The sequence below is a fragment of the Chamaea fasciata genome, unplaced genomic scaffold, assembly GCF_029207755.1.
Source record: "Chamaea fasciata isolate MVZ Bird 193981 ecotype frontalis unplaced genomic scaffold, bChaFas1.0.hap1 SCAF_21, whole genome shotgun sequence".
In the NCBI taxonomy this organism is placed as follows: Eukaryota; Metazoa; Chordata; class Aves; order Passeriformes; family Sylviidae; genus Chamaea; species Chamaea fasciata.
Window position 1 is genome coordinate 10,025,502 of NW_027094106.1, and position 12,315 is coordinate 10,037,816.

General features: G+C 49.9%; 1 protein-coding gene across 10 annotated transcripts in view; it reads right to left on the reverse strand.

Annotated features, from left to right (window-relative positions):
* MSI2 (musashi RNA binding protein 2) overlaps positions 1-12,315 on the reverse strand; it is a 210,045-nt gene that overhangs the window by 6,415 nt on the left and 191,315 nt on the right. For 5 of the 10 annotated variants that reach the window (XM_066202004.1, XM_066201999.1, XM_066201997.1 and 2 more), the window contains 2 exons: positions 2,462-2,670; positions 660-737 (listed from right to left, as the gene is read on the reverse strand). In XM_066202004.1, coding sequence (XP_066058101.1) covers positions 696-737; positions 2,462-2,670 — 251 coding nt within the window. In that variant the 3' untranslated portion in view covers positions 660-695. Of the gene's footprint in view, positions 1-659; positions 738-2,461; positions 2,671-12,315 lie in introns of those variants that run through there. The other 5 variants (XM_066202000.1, XM_066201998.1, XM_066202003.1 and 2 more) reach the window with 2 other exon arrangements.

Genomic DNA, 12,315 nt, shown 5'->3' on the forward strand with positions numbered 1-12,315 from the left:
CTAATCTGTTCCATTCCGAGTGTTAAGAGTATTTGTTTGCAAAGATGAATATGCCAAAGGCCAAATAATAATAAAAAATAAAAATTAAACATTTAATTAACTCGAGCTTAGTTCAAAGGGTAGGAAACTGGCAGCGATCCAGGGCTGTGGTGCTCAGGTAATGCCTTTAATTTAATTTGCTCAGGTTTAATTTTTTTTTTTTTAATCTTGATAATTGCTCTATGGTTACAAGTTACAATGTTATCTTTTAGCTGTAATATTTGGTACAGCACTTAATTAAGAATGATGGTTTCTCAGTACTAAAGCAGTGGGGCTCAGCTATTTTTAAACCAGTGCTCTGGGAGCAGACCTCTGACCCCACTGGGATTCTGGCTGCTGGCACTGGGGGTGATTCCCCACAGCTTTCTGGGTTTTTTGCCTCTTCAAATTACTGCATGAAGCATCCTGAAGATGAACAAATTACTTTTGGGGGGGTTTAGCTTTGGATCTGTCTTCCAGTTTCCAGCCCGTGAGGTTGATTTGAGTAACTCAAATCACAGAAAGGAATGATTAAAGGCCAAGGAAAGACGAAATGAAGATAAAAAAAAATTGTTCACTTAAAGTAAATATAGGGGAGATGGTAGTTCAGCACAAAGTACAAATGGGATATACTGTAATACCTCCAAGTGAGATGGCAACCAACCATGTGTAACGTTTCAATGGTATCCATTTGTAAAAGCCGTTGCAATCAAAGGTCCCTAAAATTGTACAATTGTTAAGTTCATCAGTCTCTATACATGGGAACAGCTGATTATTAATTTTGCCAAGAAATTATCAAAGGACTTGAAAGACTGTGTTGCCAGCATGAATAGGGATTTCCGAGAGCTGTTCTGGTCACCAGGAGTGCTCAACCCTATGGTCACCTTTCCAAGACCATCATCTTCTCATTCCCCCAGGTGCAGAAAATAAGCTTTAGGGTTCTCCCTTTTTTTTTATTTTTAAACCAGGGTTAGTAAATGGAGAGTGTTAAATAAATATATATCTAATAAAAGCTATGGGATTCTTTGCAGTTATTGGGGGAATTAAGAGGCTGCCAATCTGCAAGTCAATTATAAAATAGTTCTTTGGGAAGTGTTAGTGCAGACAAATCTGGAGACCCAGGCTTGGACCTGGTGTCCTATCACTTGAAAAATCAGGACGTTGCTGAGACCAAAGTGCCCGAGTTTTCAAGCACAAACAGGTTTTTAGGTGAAAAATGGAAATAAGAGGTGTTGTAAGTGGTGAGAGGTGGCAGTCTGAACTGATGTCGCTCCTTGCAGAGCAGTAATATTCCACGTTTGTGCTAGAATTGATCCACAGGGATTGTCGAGCCCATGGTGTGACCACGGGAGGGGCAGGCCCGGGATGGCAACTGAGCACACGGGCACAAACCGAGGCAGAAGGTTTATTTGTCTTTCTGGCAGTAAAAATAACAATTTGGGTAACTTTGTCTGCACTACACTCCCGCTCCCCCCATCCAATTCCATCAGGGAGTGAAGTTCTCCTCTCGGTCTGAGGGACCTCTGGGGGAGCCTCTGCACTTCCTCATCATCCAGGAGATAAAACCCAGCTCCTGCCTGTGCCCCAAAAAGGGCAGGAGCCCCCGGGTCAGTGGGTGCTGGGGGTGCCAGCGGGGCGGAGGCCAGCCCCATTCATGCTCACACACAGGTGACACAGCCACGTGCAGCCTTGTTAAGCCAATCTGAGCCCTCATTAGTGCCACGGCAGAGCCACCGTTGGGAGGCACCTCCCGGTCACCCCACGGCCAGCGCGGCCCCTCGCTCAGAACCCGCGCCTCTCGGGGGCTGCCAGTGGCCCCAAAGGTCAGCAAACAGGTGAAGGGGAGCAGGACATGTCCTGGGCGTCCCACCAGCCAAATTAATGAGCTAATTTTGCTGCTTTGGTGGGAGCAGGGACTGGTCGTCTGCCTGCCAAAGCGTGCATCAGCCAGGAGGGGTAGCTGGGCTGATATAAAGCCCATATGGACCAGCAGGGATTTAAATCCCATTTTTATTAAATACTGCCCTTTGAGACAAGCCATGCCTGGCTGCAGACGGCTCCAAAAAGGAGTATGTGCACCAAGAGATGTTCAGGTTGGGTATTAGGAAAAAAATCTCTTTGGTGTAAGAGTGATTAATCACTGGACGGGGCGGTGAAGGGGTCACCACGCCTGGAAATGTGGCCATTTAGGTATGGTCTGGTCCACAAGGTGGCGATTGCCCCAAGGTTGGATTACTTTGGAGGTTTTTTCCCAACCTTAGCAATTCCAGCTGGAATATCCTGATAATTACTGATTACTCCACAGAGCCGTGCGTCGCAGGTTCCATCAGCGAGACGCCGCGCTGGCCGCGGGACCACCACCACCACCACCACCACCATCGCCAAACCCCCTCCCACACCCCGCAGCGGCAAGGAGCCCCCCGAGCCAGGCCGGGGTACTTACGGCGATGCCGTGTCCGAAGCCGGAGCCCGGCTGCGGGCTGGCAGCACTTATGTAGTTACCCACGCCGGAGTCCTGGCTGGCCGTGCCGTAGAGATCCGCGACGGGCCCGGGGCTGTTGGCCCCGGGGAAGCCTCCGGGCCGCGCTGGGTTGGAGCCTGCCGGGGAAGCGGGTGCGCCAAAATTCGGTTGAGCACTGTAGCTATTCAAGACTGGTGTGCAGAGAATAAAGCTGGGTATGAGGCCAGACGCCGGGCATGCACCGGTATTACAAAAGCCAAACACCAGAATAAACAGCCTAGGCCCAAATTCTAACACTTAACCAAGGCCATGCGAGAGGAGAGCAAGTACTGGAGAAGAGTCAGCCCGGACTACTACGAAGCTTAGAGCTCCAAAAATATATATATGGATATATATAAAAAAAAAAAGAAAAAAAAAAGAAAAGAAAAAAAAAAAGAAAAGAAAAAAAAAAAGAACAATCATTCAACACACTACTGCAACCAGAGACTGGAGGTGCTCATTTTCACCAAATTATCACAAAATATAATAGGTATTTTTCAACATCTGACTTGATGCTCATGCAGTAGTAACAAGTTCTCTAGGTCTGGGCACGCCGAGACAGCATTCACATCCCATGCAAACTACAAAGGAACTAGTTTGAGACTACACATTGTGGTAATATTGATATTAAAATGTTGACAGCAAATAACTTGAATCACGTCTAGGAAAATCGGTTTTTGGATCCATTCGATACTTTTGGAAAAAACCCGCCCTTTTAGATCAGTAAGCTGTAGAAATAGTTCAGTATTTGATTTTTTTTTCTTTAAATGATATGGAATGGAACAGTTTGGATTTTTCTCTTTTAAATATGACCAAGGAGAGTGTTGTTTTATTTAGTTTTTTTTTTTTTTTCCTTTTGATTTGGAGAGCGAAGACGTACCTTCGTCTCCAAAACCATGCTTGGGACATCAACCAAAATTAAACAAATAAATAAAGATCAAAAGCAAAAAAGAATTCCAGAGGGTGGATGACAACTCACCTCCTAACGTGGAAGTAAAAGAAAATTTAATTTTTTTCCTCCCTTAATTTCTTTTTTTTTTTTTTTTTTTTTGAGAAAGAAAAACAATGTAAATAAGAATGATACTGAAGAAGAAATTTAGATATTAAAGCATGTTAGATGATCAGGCTTCTGGCACTTCTCACGGCTGCTCTTGGATGTAGAATTTATGAGGAAGGAGTTTCAATGCGAAAGAAAAGTCAGCGGACTGGGAGGAGCTGGATGGAGATGGCTGCGGGAAGCTGGAGCTACACCTGGGTGGTCCCTGCAAGGTCCCGGGGGGGCACAGGGAGCCTGGTCTGCCCACACCCACCGTGTCCCCACTGCGTCCCCACCGCGTCCCCACCGTGGGCAGAGCCACGACACGACGGCCAAGGGGCCGGCCGTGGGCCCAAGAGCACAGGCTGCCCCAGACCCCCTCACCTCCATCCCGCCCTCCCAGGCTGCCCCAAGGCTACTTCAGCCTTTTCCTCTGGCTGCCAACTTCCCACGATCTTCACTAAACATTAGAATTACGAACTCCGGTGGCCTGGAGCGACCTTTGCCCACGGAGCCGCGTGGAGTGACCACAGGGTTCTCCCGAGCCTGGAGAGCAGCCTGGAGCCAGCCCCCTGCTCTCACCAAAGTGCTGTGGTGGGCACAGGCTGCACCTCGCCTGCCCTGGCCCCCTCCCCTGCACTGCCCACCCAAGGGCTCCCCAGCTCTCGAATGAATGATCAGGTCAAGAGAAGTAAACCCGGCAGCTGGTGGCTCTGTGGTGACAGGGGAAGTCAGCTCTGGACAACAAGTGATTCACCACAGCCCTGAACTGGTAGCAGGGGAGGGTAAGTAGGACATCTAAGCTAGTAAGTTAAAAGAAATAAGGCATGAGAGAGTAAACAGATTTTGGACTTCGCTGGCAAACAAAGAGCCTTTTTTTATTATTAAAGATTAAATGTCAAGATAACATTTGGCCTTCTCGCTCGTGAAGAAAAATATCCAGCTGAGATGTTCCAAAGCCCTTTATTACTAGGAGCCAGCACTTTCCCCCCCTTTTCTTCCCTTCGGTTCAATAAAATGGATGTGTATTTTCCTGCCAAGTCACACAGAAAACCCAGTTGGCCGCCCCAAGCAACAACAGGGCATGGCACGGCCACGAGCATCCTGTTAGTAAAATACTCCTGCAAATCCCACAGCAGCACCAGAAACCTCCAGAACAACCAAGTGAGGAACCAGAGAGACTCTCTGTGCCCCCACAGCCCACACCCCACCTCGGCCACTCTCATTTGCATCTCTTCGCACTGGCAGTAAGGCTTTCACACCTGCAGAAGAGCTGGCAATGGGTTATTCAGGTAGGTAATGAAAAGGTAATTTTTCATCTACCGACCAGGGGTTCAACACTCCAACACTGCTCACAGGAGGGAAAACGGGCACGCCAAAGGCTGCTCCACCGCCTGGGAAGTGCTGTGAGGAGGCTGAGATGCCCTGGCAACTCTCCATGTGGTGTCTGAAAAACTCCACAGAAAAAGCTGGAAGCTTTTCCAGAGCCAACACTTCGTTCCAGACCCTATAAATGCAACGGAAAGCTCCCAGAATTCTGAGCTCAGCAGCCTCAGAAAGCCGTATTTTAATGACTTGCTCAGCCATGGTTAGTTGCTAAGTATTTGTCTTCCTCCATGAGCTCAGGTGAGGCACCTTTACCATCACAACAGCAAAGGGACCCTGAACATCTTCCCCAACACGCAAATCCTGATGTGTGCCGGCAAGAATCACCTGGAAACAAGTTTGTTTTACACAGACCTGGAGTAGCCTGAGACTAAAAGGAGGAAGGAAAAACGCCTGCAATCCCCTAGACTCCAGAGACCGCATCACTAAGAAAAGTTCATACTTTTTGGAAACCTGTGTCCTTATGATGAAACTCCTCATATTGGAGGTTGTCAGAAGCTGTCCAAGGCTGCTGTGAACTGTGGGAATGGCAGAACGCAGACACTAATTCCTTGCAGGCTGGAAGGAATTGGAGGCTTTCTCCATGCCACCAACATCCCACGGCAAGAACAGGAATTGGGGCAGATGTTTGGAAGCTTGATGCTGAAAAACTGTCAGGGGATTGTGCTGCCCATGGAGGAGAGCGAAGCACTGACGGTGACCTGATGCCAGGACCAGGAGCGAAGCCTCACCCCCTGCCTGGTCCCAGCAGAGGCTTGGGCTGAGCTGACCCCGAATCCCCTGGCTCTGGATCCATCAGACTGATTCAGCACTGACTGAGGGTTGGCAGGGCCACCTTCTCTCCTTCCAAGAATCGCCAGCACTCAGGAAGTGCTGGCAGCACAGGTTTAGGACCACTTCAGCTCCCATTTCCCAGCCAACTGTACAGGAAGCTACCCTGGGCAACTTCACAGCTCCGAGACTGTGCCTGAGCACCTCCAGCTCAAAGGCTTCCTCTATGCAAAATTCACAGTCCCAAGCTTCCCCAGGAAGCCCTGTGATAGATCAAGGTCAGGAGAGATGTGGGAAAGATTAGATGTGCCTCTAAGTCAGAGCCAACCACCTTTTATCTTCGGCCCCAGTGATCCTCCCTCCTCTGGGCTACAGAAGCTCCTTCCTGCGCCGATGGAGATCAAGGGCCAGCAGCCAGGAGCTCTGGCAGTCATGGAACGGGGCAGGTAAATGTCTTGCTTGCTTCACTAAGAATTTGTTGTGGTTTTTCTTACAGAAAAGACTCTGAGCCAGTGAATTTTGATCAGCAGGCGAACGTTTGCCTGCGGGCCAGAGGGACAGGCTTTGGGGAGACTCAGGCTTACTCTGCTCAGTGTCACAGCGGCTTGGGGAGCACTGAAAAGCAGTGAGGGAAAGTGAGGAGGGACGCAGAATGATATAGAAAGTGTGGGTTCATAAAGCAGCCCCAGCAGGCTTTTTTTAATGCCAACACTGGCGCCGGTGGAGTTGGGAGCTGCTGTGCAGCGCTGGCACAGCAAGAGCTGGACCTCTTCAGGCAGGGAGGCTTTATCACCAACCCATCCTTCAGCAGAGAGCCTTTATCCCCATTTAACATGCATGTGAGATGCTTCTCCACGTTCAGCCAAGTGATTTATGTCAAGGAGCCAAGAGCTGGAACCCAGAGCAGCCTGGCAGCCCAGGCTGAGGGAGGGGCAGGAGGGCAGGGATGTGCATCTGGAGCCTCCTCCTGCAAACTGCCACGCTCACACAGACCCTGCTCACACCTTAATCCGTGTTCAACAAGAAAGGTCATTGCTGAAAGATAAACTCTCCCTCGATGAACTCTTGAGAAATTTCTAAGTCAGGATTCCTGCTGACATTTGCCTTACGAGCAGCGTTACGCTAACGAGGACCCGAACGCCGCTGGGCCTGGGCAAAGCACGACAGGCTGGAGGCTGGAATCCCACCCAAATAAACTCAGCCAGGAATGATGGAGGGAAGGAGGACGGGAAAAGGAGAAGAAACGTGAGGATTTTGACATCACTGTCCTACAAGAGGAGCTCACACGGCACTGGGATGACAGTCAGGCCCTTAGGGACTAGTAGATGAGACCTGATGACAACAAGCCCACTTAGGCACCACTAAAATATACTGTATTTCGAAGGAAACAAGCCAGGGGTAATCTGGACAGAGGACTAAGACAGACACTGCATGGGAATCATTGTTCCCTGCACACTGCCCACATGGAGCCTCGGTGACACCCTGCCCTCTCCTACAGCACCAAAACCCAAGGACTTAAACACCTTTGCAGGGGACTCATAACAAACATGAGTATTTTAAAAATTTTTAAAAAATCCAGGTGAGGAACAGTGCAGAATGTGTGTCTGCCTTCCCTGCCACAGTGCACAGGTGAGGAAATCCTCATGAGGGAAAGAAACCACCACAATTCACTAAGTTTCCTCTTAGGGCAGAGGCAGGATATTCCTTGTCCCTGGGCAGCCATGCACGCGGGTGAGCAGCTCTGCAGGGACACTGGAGCTTGGCAGTGTGGGGTTAAAGTAAGATTCACTGATTCTAGAAGTCTTTTCCAACGTAACTGATTCTATGACTCTCATCAGAAATTCATTTTTCATCTGCTGTCAAGCATATCCTACAACTGGAGCTGGTCATCTCCAGCCCTCTTCTCCTTCAAGACCCTCCTTGTTCCTGCCCTGTCCCACTGGCCTCAGGCTGGATTCCTGTACAAACAGGTTTCTTCACAACTTGTTGATCCAGCGCTCTAATTTCTGGATGACTCTCTCATCTGCCATAAACAGCCACGCACAATTTGGCAGGCTTTTCTACCATCAATGTTTACGATAATAACTAAACGTGCTTGAAAGCAGCAGGAAATTTTCAATATAACTATCATTAAGACAAAATGCTTTAAATCAAAGCCATTACCCACCACCAAGACTCAAAGCTCACAAGATTAGTCTGTTTTTCTATCTTTATGAAAAATTCATAGAACATGCTGCAAACATCATCTTCCAGCTCGAAGGAGTAAACGATGTAATAACATCAAATGCTGAAACAGGGATGGGAGCAGGCAGGGCACGGGGGCACTGGGCAGGGCACGGAGCAGCCCAGCTGGCACAGGGGACCGCCCCACAGCCTGGTGGCATTTCATTTCTAAGCCAGGTTGGAGCAACCTGGTGTAGTGGAAAGTGTCCCTGCCCACGACATGGGGTCAGACCAGACAGTCTTTGAGGTTCCTTCCAGCCCAACCCGCTCTAGGATTCTATGAATTCATGAATTTGAGTCACTTGGCTCCATTTACTGCTGGATTTTAAGAGAAGACTGTCACAGGAGGAGTGTCACCTGTTCCCAAGCATTCCAGCCTCTGCAACCACCCAAGCACAACTGCTGCAGAGGACACAGAGCAAAACCACAGTGAGCGGTGTGGGGACAATCCCACCTCCCTTGGGGACGCCGAGGGTCCCAGAGCGTGGCACTAATGGCCACGTTGTCACATGCATGACTAACAGAGCAGCACCCACCGTGTGACGCTGATACTTTAAATAACCAGCGCAACTTCAGCATGCAAATCTTACATCATTAGTGCTCAGAGCCTTATAAATATAATTAGCAGCATTGCACCCATGTTACAGATCGCTTGGCCGAAGCTAATTCTTTGTGCAGTCAGGGCTGAAGTTAATGGAGTTTGTACCTTGCTTTTCAGAGCTGCTAACAACCAGAATGTCATTTACCCGGGACTGGATGTACAAATTAATGCCAGTCTGAAATAAGACATCGGTGCTCCTGGTTCTCAGTGGCCTATTCAGGCTGCAGGAGTGCACTGGCACAGCACTGAGAAATAAAAGCTCATATTCAGGCTCTTTTTTCCTACAGCAATCACCTCACAGAGCTCCAAACCCCTTCATTTGTGGTCAGGTTGTGCCACTGGAAGCATCGCTTCCTTGTGTCTGAGCTTTTACAGAGCGTGGTTTCTGTCGGAGGCAGCGTGTGGCCCACCTCGAACTCGGATCAATGCTCCAGCTCACAAACGTCTCCGAAATAATGAGCTGGAAACACACAGATATTCTGGAGAATAACAAGGTACAAACAGCTCCCAACTCGCTGGAAGAGAAAGTGGGAGACAAACCAGAAAAACAAATAACGCCGGCGTCACGATGAGAGCTGCCATGTTGTACATCTCTCATGGGGACCTGCCTCCCTCTGCTCCTGCTCTTCCCAAGCAGACTTGAAAAGGAAACTCTCTCTCTAAGAACCCTGTGCCAGATGCGGCTCCTCTGCAAGTGTGAAGAGCTACAGATGACAGCTGGCTCAGTCCTGACTGGGAAATCAAACGCGGGTGCTGTGCCTTCCCTGTCACCTCGACACGTTCCATAATGGGGAGCAGCCGGGCTGCCCCAGGTTATCCCTCCCCTGCAGCTACACTGGCCCTGCAGGGAAAAAGGGAAATACAACAACTTGTCGGGCTCATCAGCAAAATAAGTGGTGATGAGGCTGAGACACACCGAGATCTGCCCTAACAAGGTACTATTTGTACGTTATTTTCTAGCTGCAGTCACACTTTCAAAGGTTGTTCTGCCTCTGCAGCCCCTTCGGAAACGGCTTCACACATCAAAATATCGCAGGGTAATGACAGCAAGCAGTGGGTGGTGAGCTGGCTCCGCTCGGCAATTACAGCTGGAAGTGAGTGGGAACCAGGAGGGAGGGCTGAGTGCTGCCCACCTTCCTGGAGCTGGGCAAGACGGGGGTGATAATGGCACCTGGGATCCTGTGGCAACTGCTCCTGCTGCAGCCTCAGGGTCCTCCTGCCACGCTGCTCCTCCAGCCGCAGCACGACACAAACCAACTGCTGGACTACCTGAGATGAGCCAGGAGCAAGAGCTGGGCAGCTTCCACAAGCTTAGGCATGATAAAAATTCACCTGGTGCGGGTGTTTTACAAACTCGCTGCTGCACGTGAGCCCCTGCTTCTGCTAAGTACTGCACCTAACACACCCAAGGCATCCGCCACATCTGGAAGATACTGATGTGCACCAATCTGCACAAGACAAGACACAAAATCCAGCGCGCTCAAGCCCAGCCGTTCTAATTCCTGCAGTTATGCAGCAGGACAAATAACTGCACTTTGCAGCTCGGCTGTAATTTTTTTTTGCCAACGATCAATATTTATTGCCTAATCCCATTTTCCACAGCGTGCGTCGGTGGTGTCACTCGCGCGGGGCCGAGCGCGACACGGGGGCCACACAAAGCTCCGCTTGTAGGAGCTGCAGTCAGGGAGCCAGCTCTTGTCACAGCCTTACAAAAGGATTTCCTCTCGAGCGGCTCATCTTTAATCATTATAAAAGCACAGAAGTTTAATCCATTTTTGATGTAAGCGCTAATAGCTTTGTGTCCTTGAAGTTCAAAGTGGTCTTCGTGCATGTCGCTAATTAGCCGAGCAAGCAGCCATTCAGCTTCCTCTCATGTTTCTAATTAGATCCTTAACAACAAACAAATGTCGACCTTACAAAGGCTCTGCTACGATTCCCTCCATTAGTTAAACAGTTTGGGAGGGACGCGGCTCCGTGCACCCACAGCCCCCCCAGCAGAGGGTTCAGGGTTCTGGGCTGGGGTGTTGGCCCTTTGGAGAGGTCCTGCGCTCCTGACGGTGCTTTCCAGGGGTGCTGAGCACCCCAGGGATGATGCAGGGAGCAGGTGACCACTCATCAGCCTCTGCCCGAGTCCCAGCTGCTCCACTGTCCCTCCCTGCAGGCACAGGATGTTCACCAGCTCTGGTGGAACTCACAAATAAAAGCAAAGGGGCAGATAAATCCACACATCCAGTCCCATTCCTTGCCATGGGCAGGGAAACCTCCCACTGTCCCAGGCTGCTCCAAGCCCTGTCCAACCTGGCCTGGGACACTGCCAGGGATCCAGGGGCAGCCACAGCTGCTCTGGGCACCCTGTGCCAGGGCCTCCCCACACTCCCAGGGAAGAATTTCTTCCTAATATCCAGGCTAAGTGTACTGTCATCTTTTTACTTCACACCGAATGCTTGGGACTGTTCCTTAAACTCCTTTTCGTCAATCCGTGTTTGCAACGTGCCGTGCTGGAGTCATTTCAGCAGCACCACGCTTGTCCTTCGCCTGTGCTCAGGTTTTCGGGCAAGTTTCCTGCTCCAGCCCAGGCACTGATCCAAGGGGGACGAATGAGGAGCTGTCTGCATCAGGAACTGCTGCTGCCGGGTTCCTGGCGGAGCCCTCGGCGGGCTGCGGGCGCTCGCTGTGTCGCAGGCGCCGACCCCAGCGCTGCTCCTGCTGTCTGTGCCTGCACACGAAGCTTTAACACTTATTACCACCCATCCAACTGGCAAATAAGAGCTAAAGCTCAGATGCTGGGATATCGCAGACCCCTCTGTAACATTTTTCCATTTAAAATGAAGGAAGAGCTGAGGCAGGTGATGCCGACGCCTTCACCTCACGCCAAGGAGCATGAAAGCTGCTGTTAATTTTACCATGGGAAACCACATCTGCATTAATTGTTTACCACAGCCAGGACAGGTCTTTTATTAATATTAATGAGTAAGAGGGAACAAAAGGCCCCTTTATTTTTAGCCTACTCTAATTGCGTAGTAATTACTCATCTACAAAACAAATGAGCCGAACTCCATTGCCATAGCAACAGCAACTCCGGCCTCCCACTGTACCACATTAACTGGCTATCACTCCTGTAATTTGAAATTGAAGCCTTTTGTACAATAACAGACAATACAGGAGGAAAATTAAACCGAAAACGGGTCTTTGTTTTGCTGCATAATTCAAGTCATAGCAGCAGGAGGGCCTTGCCTGGGGGGCACATTCCTGCTGCTGATGGACCCACGGGCTGGGGGATGCTCAGGAGCACAGGGGGCTTATCCAGGTAACAGAAGAGGCATCCAGCCTGGAAACCCCGAGCCCTGTGCAGCCATCCCCTCCTGCAGGAGGGTCTGCACCAGGCAAGCTGCTGCCCGGCACACGGTGCCTGGGGGAGAGCTGGTGGCACCAGCCACACTGTGGGCAGCTGGCACCCCAGCGCCTCGTCAGGGCACAGAGTTCTGGCCTCTTTGAACCATCAGGGAATGCTCACAAAGACCCCAGCCGTGTGAGTTTATTATTTTTAAACAGCTCAGGTTTATATACCTGCAGACCCATTTTGCATTCTCTGGCAACTCAAAACCCACCGTGCTTCTCGAGCTCACACGGACCCAGATGCACACCAACATCTGCTGCAAGGAAAAACTACTCTGCTCCTCTGGCAGCTTTCTATTTCAGAAAGAAGAGAGGGAGAAAAAACATCACTGTAATTATGTATTTACTTTTAAAGCATTTGGGGAGAGAATCAGCATGAAAATA